Genomic DNA, 14,719 nt, shown 5'->3' on the forward strand with positions numbered 1-14,719 from the left:
GTGTGAAGGAGTATGTACACACATTACATCTGTGTATGTCCTTGTAAACATGTTTGTTGTAATTGTGTGCATCTCAGTGTATATGCATGTCTTATCACCTACACACACAGCATCCACACACCCAAACGCCATCCCAGACGGGCTGAGTGACCAACCCAGCCTGGCTATGCACTGACCTGCTGGAGGGCCGTGATGTAGGCCGACTGCAAGCCCTGTGCCGGCACCCCCCCAGTGATGGCCTGAATGGCCGTCTGGATATTGACATTGGACACTGTGGGGGTGTGGGGAGACGAGGTCTGGGTCACAGTGGACACCGGCGTGCTCGTGGACTGGGCCACGGCGGCCGCCAGGTTACCCTGGTTCTTCAGCAGAGTATTGGTGTCGATGATGATTACGTTGGGGTCCTTCTTGACCTGCAGGGAGGGAGGCGAGGCTTTATTGTCACGTCCGTGGAGAGTCTGTGTTTGAAACATATGTCCGTGTTAATGGGGAATCATAAAGCCAATCATTCTGTCAATATCAGGTCAAATAAAAAAGTAATTGTCAGTATTCTCATGAAGGCAACTCCAGTATAAATAGCTACAGAACATTAAAAATTCATCAAAAACTCAGCAAAACTTAATCCTTAAAATTAGGTTTGTCATGTTAAATACAATACATATATATTTTTTCACTTAGCCTAAGCCATAAATTCCCAATTGGAAACAGTCAATATTAATTCAAAGTCTGTTACGATAAAGAATGACACGTCAAGAGAAAACATCAATAAAAGCAACAATAACAAGAGCAACCCCCCACCCCACCCCCACCTAAAATTCCCCCATGTCCAACGGTCCAAAGCTGAACATTAATTTCAATCTCAGGAGCGGACGCAGAGGGACTCATAGCTCCACAAATAGACTTTCCTTTTGTGATGGTGTAAACCTACAGTAATCTTTCCATGAATGAAAAATGAATAAAACACTTACAAAAACATGACAATGCTAACTAGCAGAGTAACAATAAGCAGAGATATAAAAATAGGGAAATTATCTAAATCTAGGTTTACATAATCCACCCCACATACAAAGAATGTGTAATTTCTATGTTCATTGATGAAAAAAGTGTAAATTCATGTTAGCCAAATGCACAAGTCCATTAACATTTTGTCTAATATGCAAATATGAAAGATGACATGAGAAATAAATGAATAAATAAAATGATGATTCCATTGATAAAAACAAAAAATCTTTAAACAACCCCCCCCCCCAAAAAAAAAAAAGTATACCTACTTATTAATAACAATGATAATGAAAAGATATACAAACTATCTTCTACACACACACCCATCCTCATCCCCACCACTCTACAATACACCCACACACTCACCCAAACACGCATGAAGATTACCATCATATACACAATATTTAGAGCAGCAATGGTTTAATTCTCAACCTCTATCACTACCTACAATACCAAATCTTATTGTCTGCTCACATATCATGTAAACAAACTATAGAGAACAAAATGGCAAAAGTAGATATTCTAGTGTCATAAAAATAAACAAAATTTTGCTGTTATCATTTGTGTCTGACTTTATAAACCTACTAGATGCATATTCTAAATTTATCTCTTATCCTATTTTTTTTAAGGCAAGGGGTATGCAGCTTCCTTTCTAGATTCAAATAAAATGCCAAAATCTTATACAGAACAGCATCAGCCCTTAAAATTCATATTAGGGAAAGTAAGGGTGAAACATTTACTAAATCCTGCTCTCTCTATAAACAAATTAAGTCAAAATATATCCGAGATCATCCTATGAAAGAGTTAAATAAATCAAGTTTATAGAACCCTCATTTACATAACTCTGACACATCACCAGGAGGTCTTACGCTCTATTAAGTTGCTCTATTTCCAAAGGTAAACAAAAACTGAAATTATGGAATAAAATAAACAAATAAAAGAGTGAGAAAGCTACCATATCCTAAGGCATGGAAACTTCAGACCAAAATCACAGTAACTGCATAGAAACATTCATGATACTGATTTGTACATGTTTCAAATATAAATACGGTGTTGCAGGATAAAACACAGTACAATGTTCTTATTTAAAGGGAAGCTGAAGGGTGACATACTTTAACATGAAATTATTTAATAGTGACCTACTTTAGAAAATACCCATATCAAATCTTTTAATCATTCTTGGAATCCACTTCACACACAATGCTGGTTATATGCAAACACACACATACATGAAAGGTCTTAGCTTTTGCCTCCCTGTCATTTTCAAAAAACCCTAATAGTTATGCCATGCTCTGTTTAGACACTTAACTATTATTTGTGAGTCCTCTATCTCATACAACACTCATATCATCCATATTACAGACGGCACCATTCAATATACTTGATGCAGACAAAATCAAGAGCCACAACGTTAAACCTTGTGCTACATGTGCTAAACATGACCCTAGGAACACTCCCACATAACATGTACTGACAAGTAGTGGAAATGCCATTTAGGAACAATCAGAAACCACTTCCATAAATGCATTTTCACTTTCTTTTTCCTTCATGCCACAAAAAAATGTTGCTTATAAGGATACTGTAGGTAATTATTTGGCTATCCATCACATTTTAAACAGTAACAATAGTACTGATAACAATATTAACTATAAAAACAGCAAAAAGTGTAATAATGATAATGATAACAATACCAAAACACCAACACTAATAATGATAATGATAAATAACAAAAGCATGATGAAAAATGGCAAAACAATCTATCTTTTGATAAAAGGCAAGAAAACTCCACTAAGCAGACAATATTTTCAGTAAAACTATATATAAATAATGATTGAAAAAATAAAACAATGAAAAAAAAAATTGAATCTACATATCAAGCTCTTGTAAAGCACATCATTTCAGACTTCAGAAAACTAAAAATTTCCCCTTAAAAACGTCTCACACCTGGACAGCAAAAAACAATTCATGAACAGTATGTCTAAATTGTGTTTTGGCTTTTTTGTTTCATTTGTCAGAACTTATACAATTACCATTGCATATAAAAGCTATTTTCACTTTCACCTAAACCAGAGGTCATCACCATCAATCATCATCATCAAGGTTCTGACTATTTTTCATTGATGGAAATATGTCCTTTTCATTTCACATTTCATTTCCTTGTAAACATATTAACAATCATTTTTGAAGGAAGACAGAGTGAAACAACACCCATCATACATCAATGTGTTTTTAATCATAAAAAATCAGTTCCCAAACCTTCAAAGAATTACCAAAGACCAAAAACACCCCTGGGACGCCTTCCATCAGCTGACTGACCAGCTGATCAAACACAAAAACAACCCCAATGCCTTTCCCTATGCAAATGCATCATTCAGACATAAACAAGACATTTCTTTGAATGCCTTCTCACATAAAACTACAATATATTACTCTCAGCTCATTTACATATGTAGGAACTATCCTGTCAATATCAAATCCTCCCTTGATAAAGGCAAGAATAAATATCATACAGTTCCTTTTACTGTGGTTTAAAAAATCATCTGAACTTCAAACAAACTTTCAACAAATAAATATATAATAAAGGCTACAGGGCAGGTTCTCATGAGCTGTGTCAAGTTCAACAGGGGTATTTGGTGATATTCTTTGATTATCTATAATCATTGCTTATTTACAATTGAAATCAGTTTGGCAATTCAAGAAAGGAAGAGAAGCACTGAACAATAGTACCAGAAAACAGCTGATGTAAACAAAAAACAGAGCAAGGCGATTTCATACTTCATACCCACCAACGAAACTTAAGCGAAACATATTTACCCCACTGCTTCACATACACCACAAATTCCATATCGAGCAATACATTATTTGCCACAAAACTATTATCCCTCATTCATACTAAGCGCTATTACACACGGTGACATCACCTCCCCCACCCCCTTCCCCTCTCCTACCTGTGACTCATACACCCATTAACTAGCACACTACATTCTCACTACTTTACACAAAACATTTTTTTATTATTATTATTATTTTCCTCCTCCTCTTCCACACAAGTGTTCTGTGCTAAATGAAGTACAGTGCAACCAAACTCACAAAACTCCTTGATAAGTGATGAAAATTAGTAATCATTTTGACAATTTGGTAAAAATTGTAAAAGCCAAAGTAAGATCAGTAGGAAGAATAAGAAAAAAAAAAAAAATAATAATAATAATAACTTCTATAATGTAAGAATGATTAAGAAAAACAAATAACTACCATGTCAAGCAACAAGTGTACATGATAACATCTTATACCAATGTATAATAAATGGATGGCAATGTACCAGTGTTACTTTTGGACACACTTATTCAATTCCACTTAGCTATCTGCTAATCTATTTCTACTTCTATCATTCTAAGACTAACTATTATATGCCCAGGTCATATACTTAACTAATGATGTAAAAAAAAAAAAAAAAAAAAAAAAAGACTGAGTTTAAGCCTAAGCAGCAAGTTTACCAAAAGATTGCAATTTTCACTTCTGCAATGCATGGCTGAATCTAGGCCCTTGTTGGTGATGCTAATTGTACAAATAGTGAAAATAATACTGTAACTGGGGCAGATGAGGTCAAAACTAATAAGAATAACACTGATGAACAAGGTGACTACTAACTTTATGGTTGCTTTTATCATAAACAAACACTAATGATACAACCACTATTAATAATTGTCTACTTTATGACTGATCTTAATAATAATAGTAATAATAATAGTAATAATAATAATAATAATAATAATAATAATAATAATAATAATAATAACAACAATAACCATAACAACAACAACAACAACAACAGTAAAAGTAAAATAACATTAACAAGAAGAACAACAATAATAATACTTATAATTATAATAATAACAACAAAACTAATTTTATAAATTCAAATATGTTGTAAAATCTGTCTTAATTTTTTTTTTTTTTTTTTTTTTTTTTTTAGACTTAAAATTATGATAACAATTAACTATAATCATAATAACAATCATAACCAAAGAAGCCTAACTAACCGAGAAAAAAACAAACATTTTGAGATCATCATTAAAGGAATATAGAAAGAGAATGAGAACTATGATGATGATGATGATGACTCTAACAACCCGAGGACTGTAATTACTGATGAAATGCAGTAATTGGGTCATGGTAATGGTAGTGATTAAGATAACAATGATAACTACTATGATAATACTCCTAAAAATATATATAAATAGATCTAATATCAATAGTTTCAGCATAACAATAACAAAAATAATAACAATTGTAACAATACTGATAAGCAATAACAAATAAATAATGATAGGAAAACTGTTCTTAGCAACAATAATAAGCAACTATTACTTGATAGTAAAAATGTCAATGACAGTAATAACTATTATGACAATAACAACAATGAAAATGATAATGGATGATAAAATCAACAGCAACAAGAACAGGAATCATAATACAATTATAAACAGTAACAATAACAGCACGAAACACAATAAACAAATAACTACACATACAACAAATGAAATAACATCAACAATTAGTATGAATATGAACTTTAAAAACACCACCCCACTGACAATACTAAAAGCAACAAGAAACAGGTCCCACACATTTCCAGAAATGACAAAAAAGTTTATTTGCCCATGATTAAATTTAGACTTTGAAAGTTACAAAGTTCCGGGGCTTGCCTCCTCAGAACATCAAGGCCGAATGAAAGATAAACAGCAAATGTCTCCGTGATTGAGTTATGATTATCGACTGTTGATGTCGTTTTGTCAGAGACGCGCGAGGTATAAATAGTAGTTCCGTGTGCAAATATAAACTTGGATGTACACATACAGAAGTGGATAAAGAAACAGAGAGACACATACGCATTTATGAATACTGAAAAGGCTCATCCAAATAACCGATTCTTCAATCTGACCCGCACTCACACTCACCCAACCCAGCCGAGTCATTCTCAGCCCATTCACTCAACTCTCCCCCTCACTTTGCTCTCACAACTCACACAGTCGACTCATTAACACAGGTACTTTAATAAAGGCTTTCTGTAACTTTCCTTAGACAGTTCCTCTAACCCCTTTGGCTAATGAACTTTGTAGCGGAGTGAATAATTAACTCATCCTACCAAATTTCTTGACCCTTAAAATCAACTCCCCCTTCACTCTTCCATGACAATGGCAATAATAACAATAATAATAATGATAATAATAATAATAGAAACTTTGTCTTCTTACCTCCTTCTTGTCCTTCTGTTGGGCCTTCTTGACATCGGCGTCGCTGATAGCGAGGGGATCGCTCTCTTCGATCATCTCAATGTCGCTGCTGTCATCCTTGATCACCTCCTCGGTGATCTTGACATCGTCGTCGTCCTCCGTGTACTTCTTGGGGGTCTTGCGGACTCGCAGTTGCCGGGTGGCCAGCGGCTCCTCCTTCACCTCTTCCACCTCCTTGGAAATCTTGTCCTTCTTGGCATCCTTCTGCCGGCGACATCTTGGCATTCTCCTTGTTGCTACTACTAACGCCCCGCCACCCCCACCACCCCCGCTGTCACTTTTGCTGGGTTCTTTCTTCTTGTCCGCACTCGCATCACTCTTTCCCTCTCCCTTCTCCTTCTCCTTCTCCTCCTCCTCCTGCTCACCCTCTTTCTTATTTTCCCTTCTGTGACTCTTTCTTCCCTTCACTCTCTTCCCACCTCTCTCTTTCCATCAGCCTCTTTGGTCTGTCCTTCCTCTCTCTTCTCCTCCTTCACCACCTCCTCCTCCTCCTCCCCCTTTTTATCTACCTCCATCTTCTCCTCCTCCTCCACTTTCTTCTCCTTTTCTCTCTCCCCCTCTTTCTTTTCCTTATCATCCTCCATCTCCTCCATGTGATCGTTTACTTTACTGTCCCCATTTTGTTCCACTTCATTCACTGTTTCTTCATCCTTTGCCACGTCTCCATTTATCTGCGGCTTCTCAGAGTCCCCGTTCTGCAATCTGACCTCCGTCTCCTGTTCCACTTCCTTCACGCCGTTTATCGCCTTTACTTTTTCGCCTTCTGTTGTGGAAGATAACATGGAATTAAAGAAAGAAAGAGAAAGGGAGAGAAAACAAAAGGGGGAGAGAGGAATCTACAAAAGTTAAGCTATTCACTTCCTATTTTTTTCTATTTCTTACATTAACTTTTTCTAGTTACTGAATTTATTTCCGAGCATTTCCTGATTATCAATTTATAAACATTTCCTCTTAACTTTGGCAATGATACACTCAACAGGTCTGCAATGATTGGCTGAATGCAACTTGTTCAAATAACAGTGTTTTTTCAAATACCTGACATTATAAACAACCTGTCATTTATCAAATAAGTATCATCATCACCAGCCTGTCAAACTGTCACCAATCATCACCAATCTGTCAAGGGCATCTTTGTTTTGATAAAGAAAAGAAAGAAAAGAAGATAAAAAAAAAAATATATATATATATAGTGAAGTTTCTTATAACTTATTACAATTAATATTCCATAGTTCCTGATTTGTATACTTCTAGCTCAACATCATAGTAACAAGAAAATATTTGTAATATGAAGAGCTTCAGAAACAATTCTTTTATCATAAACACTACTTTTCATCCCTACAGTGAATAAAACTTTACACAGACCATGATGCCTAATAGCTAGAGCAACTAAAACAAGAAGAAAAATGACTGTTACCGTTATAGGTATTAATCAATCATACCTAATGGATTACACTGTTACCTCCCAAACTCTCAGCTGACACATGTAAACAAACCTCTCCTGCCAGTCTGAGTGAAGACTGGTAAGAACGAGTGACCAAGGGGCCTGCAGAACAACATACCTACGGTAGCGGCGTCCACTCCCGCAGTTGCCTCGCTCTCTGACATTTTGGCAGTTTCTCAGCCTGAAAATCGTGGCAGGTTAGATCTTGAATCACATGAATAAAACTTTGGTAAAATATGTAGAAAAGAAATATTCTTATACTAGAAAAGGTGAAAACTTGGATTCCTGGTAATACTAATCAAATTAATTTCTGAAAGTCACAATGGGTGACTTCAGTCCAATCACTTTTGTTAACAATAAAGACGTTTCTATTTTGTATATCTATGCAACAGGCAATCCAACTGAAAAATAAAACATCCAACAACCACATAATGACATCCGCATATCCAGGCCTACAATAATAATCATCCGTGTAGGCCTGTACGTGGAAGGAGGCTTGCTGGCAGCACACCAAAGTTTATCCAAAACAATCCCCCTTATTTTTCTTATCTGCGATTAGGACACATTTCGCGTTGTTCCCTTTCCCTTCTCAATGCGTTCACTTTTCAAAAACCACACTGAGGGCCTTCCTAGCACCCTGGAAACCCTGATGCTGTGCCACGGTTCATGCGAAACTCCTGAAACGTCTCTGCTGTGCGTGCACTGGCTACTTTTCACATAAAAACACAAATCCAAAGGATAGTTTCTACACCTCTCTTGGTACATAGGTCTTCCATATCAATTTGCTTGAATTTTCCACATCACTTTTTTTTTTTTTTTTCTCTTTTGTCCACTTTCGGCCACTTTTTGACACATTTGCAGTATGTAAACAATTATCTAAATGTTTTTATTACAAGCTTTTGTAAAGTAGTATTTACAAAATCATTTCAGTTCTGACCCTAACGTAGCACTGTCTCACACGCCGAACAATATAATCTAACGATAAACACCCTTTCGTACTCTGCACTACACCACTGGCGGCAGTAACCAAGTGGAATCTGCACAACAATATGGACGAATAAATCACGGTTCAGTCCGACTGCCAGCTTCCTTGACATCCGTCTTCAGGTTTGAAATAATAACACAGTCTACTTCACTTGCTTGTTTGTATAAACGTCTGAACAGCTTTCACATTCACTGCAAACATTTAATTGTGCCCTGTGCATCTGCGGAGGCTCTTGCCACATCTCCCAACCCCTGGGCCCAAACGAGCTTGGGCTTTCTGAGGACCAATTTATTTACCTCTTCACTTGTTCACTTTCTATCAAACACACACACACACACACACACACACACACACACTGTGTATATCTGTATGTATGTATGTATATATACATGTATGTTTATATACATGTATGTGTATATATATATGTATGTATGTATGAGTGTATGTATGCATGTATGTACGTTTGTATGCATGCATGCATGTTTTAACATAGATGCATATTACATATATCATATATACTACATATATATATATATATATATATATATATAAAATATATATATATATATATATATATATATATAAGAAAACAAACAAACACAGTAACATACAGACACAGACACATGAGTATAAGCTTATATACACACACAAACAATTATGTATACATGTATGCATATACACACATGTATACATATATAGATACATTTACATATATTTATACATACATATTTTATGTATAAATATATAAATATACATAAACATGTATATATATATATATATATATATATATATATATATATATATATATATATATATATATATATATATATATATATATATATGAATTACAATCCAATATTTATAAACATACATCCTCTACCCATAATCAAATAAATAAATAAATTTAATATATATATTATACACATGTGTGTGCGTGTGTGTTTGTGCGCGCCCGTGTGTGTGTGTGTGTGTGTGTGTGTATGTGTGTGTGTGTGCGTGTGTTTGTGTGTGTGTGTGTGTGTGTGTTTTACGTACGTACTACATGAATGTAGGCCTATTTGTAACTCATACAAACAAGGAATTAAACAAACACAAACATACATATACTAGCATATAGCAATTACATATACATATGTAATATGTATATGTAATTGCTATATGCTAGTATATGTCTGTTTGTGTTTGTTTATTTAATTGATTGTTTGAGTTACAAATAGGCCTACATACATGTAGTACGTGTACACCACAACACACCACACACACACACCACCCACACACCCACAACACACACACACACACACATACAAACATACACATTTAATAACATACATGTATAAATGTATAACAAAGATAGTATTACACAATAAGTAATGTTTTGTATATAACATACATATATACTATATACATACACAATATATATGTTTGATATATTATTTAAAACATTAATGTATATGTATTTACATAAATATATTATATGTATATATATAATATAATAAATATTATATATATATATACAGAAATATACATGTAATAATACATATATTTGTGTATGTATATATGTATATTTATGTATGTGTATATACATATACATATACATATATTTGCATGTACAAATACATATACATTAATGTATAAACATATATATACATATATATGTATATATACATAAATATGTATGTATATACATACATACTGTGTGTGTGTGTGTGTGTGTGTGTGTGTGTGTGTGTGTGTGTGTGTGTGTGTGTGTGTGTGTGTGTGTGTGTGTGTGTGTGTGTGTGTGTGTGTGTGTGTGTACACGTACTACATGTATGTAGGCCTATTTGTAACTCAAACAATCAATTAAATAAACAAACACAAACAGACATATACTAGCATATAGCAATTACATATACATATTACATATGTATATGTAATTGCTATATGCTAGTATATGTATGTTTGTGTTTGTTTAATTCCTTGTTTGTATGAGTTACAAATAGGCCTACATTCATGTAGTACGTACGTACACACACACACACACACACACACAAACACACGCACACACACACACATACACACACACACACACACACACACACACACACACACACACACACACACACACACACACACACACACGGGCGCGCACAAACACACACGCACACACATGTGTATAATATATATATTAAATTTATTTATTTATTTGATTATGGGTAGAGGATGTATGTTTATAAATATTGGATTGTAATTCATATATATATATATATATATATATATATATATATATATATATATATATATATATAATATATATATATATATATATATACATGTTTATGTATATTTATATATTTATACATAAAATATGTATGTATAAAATTTAATATAAGTATGATATATGTATAGTATATATACATGTGTATGTGTATATATGTGTTTGTATATGTGTACATATATGAAAATGTATATGTGTACATATATGTAAATGTATCTATATATGTATACATGTGTGTATATGCATACATGTATACATAATTGTTTGTGTGTGTATATAAGCTTATACTCATGTGTCTGTGTCTGTATGTTACTGTGTTTGTTTGTTTTCTTATATATATATATATATATATATATATATATATATATATATATATATATATATATATATATGTAGGTATATATGCATATATGTAATATGCATCTATGTTAAAACATGCATGCATGCATACAAACGTACATACATGCATACATACACTCATACATACATACATATATATATACACATACATGTATATAAACATACATGTATATATACATACATACATACAGATATACACAGTGTGTGTGTGTGTGTGTGTGTGTGTGTGTGTGTTTGATAGAAAGTGAACAAGTGAAGAGGTAAATAAATTGGTCCTCAGAAAGCCCAAGCTCGTTTGGGCCCAGGGGTTGGGAGATGTGGCAAGAGCCTCCGCAGATGCACAGGGCACAATTAAATGTTTGCAGTGAATGTGAAAGCTGTTCAGACGTTTATACAAACAAGCAAGTGAAGTAGACTGTGTTATTATTTCAAACCTGAAGACGGATGTCAAGGAAGCTGGCAGTCGGACTGAACCGTGATTTATTCGTCCATATTGTTGTGCAGATTCCACTTGGTTACTGCCGCCAGTGGTGTAGTGCAGAGTACGAAAGGGTGTTTATCGTTAGATTATATTGTTCGGCGTGTGAGACAGTGCTACGTTAGGGTCAGAACTGAAATGATTTTGTAAATACTACTTTACAAAAGCTTGTAATAAAAACATTTAGATAATTGTTTACATACTGCAAATGTGTCAAAAAGTGGCCGAAAGTGGACAAAAGAGAAAAAAAAAAAAAAAAGTGATGTGGAAAATTCAAGCAAATTGATATGGAAGACCTATGTACCAAGAGAGGTGTAGAAACTATCCTTTGGATTTGTGTTTTTATGTGAAAAGTAGCCAGTGCACGCACAGCAGAGACGTTTCAGGAGTTTCGCATGAACCGTGGCACAGCATCAGGGTTTCCAGGGTGCTAGGAAGGCCCTCAGTGTGGTTTTTGAAAAGTGAACGCATTGAGAAGGGAAAGGGAACAACGCGAAATGTGTCCTAATCGCAGATAAGAAAAATAAGGGGGATTGTTTTGGATAAATTTTGGTGTGCTGCCAGCAAGCCTCCTTCCACGTACAGGCCTACACGGATGATTATTATTGTAGGCCTGGATATGCGGATGTCATTATGTGGTTGTTGGATGTTTTATTTTTCAGTTGGATTGCCTGTTGCATAGATATACAAAATAGAAACGTCTTTATGTTCACAAAAGTGATTGGACTGAAGTCACCCATTGTGACTTTCAGAAATTAATTTGATTAGTATTACCAGGAATCCAAGTTTTCACCTTTTCTAGTATAAGAATATTTCTTTTCTACATATTTTACCAAAGTTTTATTCATGTGATTCAAGATCTAACCTGCCACGATTTTCAGGCTGAGAAACTGCCAAAATGTCAGAGAGCGAGGCAACTGCGGGAGTGGACGCCGCTACCGTAGGTATGTTGTTCTGCAGGCCCCTTGGTCACTCGTTCTTACCAGTCTTCACTCAGACTGGCAGGAGAGGTTTGTTTACATGTGTCAGCTGAGAGTTTGGGAGGTAACAGTGTAATCCATTAGGTATGATTGATTAATACCTATAACGGTAACAGTCATTTTTCTTCTTGTTTTAGTTGCTCTAGCTATTAGGCATCATGGTCTGTGTAAAGTTTTATTCACTGTAGGGATGAAAAGTAGTGTTTATGATAAAAGAATTGTTTCTGAAGCTCTTCATATTACAAATATTTTCTTGTTACTATGATGTTGAGCTAGAAGTATACAAATCAGGAACTATGGAATATTAATTGTAATAAGTTATAAGAAACTTCACTATATATATATATATTTTTTTTTTTATCTTCTTTTCTTTCTTTTCTTTATCAAAACAAAGATGCCCTTGACAGATTGGTGATGATTGGTGACAGTTTGACAGGCTGGTGATGATGATACTTATTTGATAAATGACAGGTTGTTTATAATGTCAGGTATTTGAAAAAACACTGTTATTTGAACAAGTTGCATTCAGCCAATCATTGCAGACCTGTTGAGTGTATCATTGCCAAAGTTAAGAGGAAATGTTTATAAATTGATAATCAGGAAATGCTCGGAAATAAATTCAGTAACTAGAAAAAGTTAATGTAAGAAATAGAAAAAAATAGGAAGTGAATAGCTTAACTTTTGTAGATTCCTCTCTCCCCCTTTTGTTTTCTCTCCCTTTCTCTTTCTTTCTTTAATTCCATGTTATCTTCCACAACAGAAGGCGAAAAAGTAAAGGCGATAAACGGCGTGAAGGAAGTGGAACAGGAGACGGAGGTCAGATTGCAGAACGGGGACTCTGAGAAGCCGCAGATAAATGGAGACGTGGCAAAGGATGAAGAAACAGTGAATGAAGTGGAACAAAATGGGGACAGTAAAGTAAACGATCACATGGAGGAGATGGAGGATGATAAGGAAAAGAAAGAGGGGGAGAGAGAAAAGGAGAAGAAAGTGGAGGAGGAGGAGAAGATGGAGGTAGATAAAAAGGGGGAGGAGGAGGAGGAGGTGGTGAAGGAGGAGAAGAGAGAGGAAGGACAGACCAAAGAGGCTGATGGAAAGAGAGAGGTGGAAGAGAGTGAAGGGAAGAAAGAGTCACAGAAGGAAGATAAGAAAGAGGGTGGGGAGGGGCAGATGACGAAGAAGAGTGAGAAGGATGGCAAGGAGGAGGAGGCCATGGAGGTGGACAGAGACAGTGAGGTGAGCAAAGACAAAGCCGAGGAAAAGTCGGCAGACAAGGACAAGAAAGAGAAAGAGGGGGAGCAGGAGGAGGAGGAGAAGGAGAAGGAGAAGGGAGAGGGAAAGAGTGATGCGAGTGCGGACAAGAAGAAAGAACCCAGCAAAAGTGACAGCGGGGGTGGTGGGGGTGGCGGGGGCGTTAGTAGTAGCAACAAGGAGAATGCCAAAGATGTCGCCGGCAAGAAGGATGCCAAGAAGGACAAGATTTCCAAGGAGGTGGAAGAGGTGAAGGAGGAGCCGCTGGCCACCCGGCAACTGCGAGTCCGCAAGACCCCCAAGAAGTACACGGAGGACGACGACGATGTCAAGATCACCGAGGAGGTGATCAAGGATGACAGCAGCGACATTGAGATGATCGAAGAGAGCGATCCCCTCGCTATCAGCGACGCCGATGTCAAGAAGGCCCAACAGAAGGACAAGAAGGAGGTAAGAAGACAAAGTTTCTATTATTATTATTATCATTATTATTATTGTTATTATTGCCATTGTCATTGATAATGTTTTTATTTTGTATTTGTTTTTCGTCTTTGGTTGGAAAGGGGGTTAGGAAGAGTGAAGGGGGGAGTTGATTTTAAGGGTCAAGAAATTTGGTAGGATGAGTTAATTATTCACTCCGCTACAAAGTTCATTAGCCAAAGGGGTTAGAG

General features: G+C 35.5%; 2 protein-coding genes across 16 annotated transcripts in view; one reads left to right on the plus strand and one right to left on the minus strand.

The window, feature by feature from the left end:
* Positions 1–8,064, minus strand: part of LOC119598218 (MOG interacting and ectopic P-granules protein 1-like) — a 28,491-nt gene extending 20,427 nt beyond the window's left edge. For 8 of the 15 annotated variants that reach the window (XM_037947860.1, XM_037947854.1, XM_037947852.1 and 5 more), the window contains exons 1-2: positions 6,258–6,664; positions 177–458 (exon numbers count right to left, since the gene is read on the minus strand). In XM_037947860.1, coding sequence (XP_037803788.1) covers positions 177–458; positions 6,258–6,521 — 546 coding nt within the window. In that variant the 5' untranslated portion in view covers positions 6,522–6,664. Of the gene's footprint in view, positions 1–176; positions 459–6,257; positions 7,060–7,855 lie in introns of those variants that run through there. The other 7 variants (XM_037947861.1, XM_037947857.1, XM_037947855.1 and 4 more) reach the window with 3 other exon arrangements.
* Positions 8,065–12,570: 4,506 nt separating this feature from the next.
* LOC119598222 (cilia- and flagella-associated protein 251-like) lies at positions 12,571–14,498 on the plus strand (the record flags this gene model as incomplete). Its single annotated transcript, XM_037947862.1, is given in 2 exon segments — positions 12,571–12,761; positions 13,558–14,498. Coding segments are annotated over 2 exon segments (987 nt in total), but the record flags the coding sequence as incomplete, so codon positions are not given.
* Positions 14,499–14,719: the final 221 nt, after the last annotated feature.

The sequence above is a fragment of the Penaeus monodon genome, chromosome 41 (genome assembly GCF_015228065.2).
Source record: "Penaeus monodon isolate SGIC_2016 chromosome 41, NSTDA_Pmon_1, whole genome shotgun sequence".
Lineage (NCBI taxonomy): Eukaryota > Metazoa > Arthropoda > Malacostraca > Decapoda > Penaeidae > Penaeus > Penaeus monodon.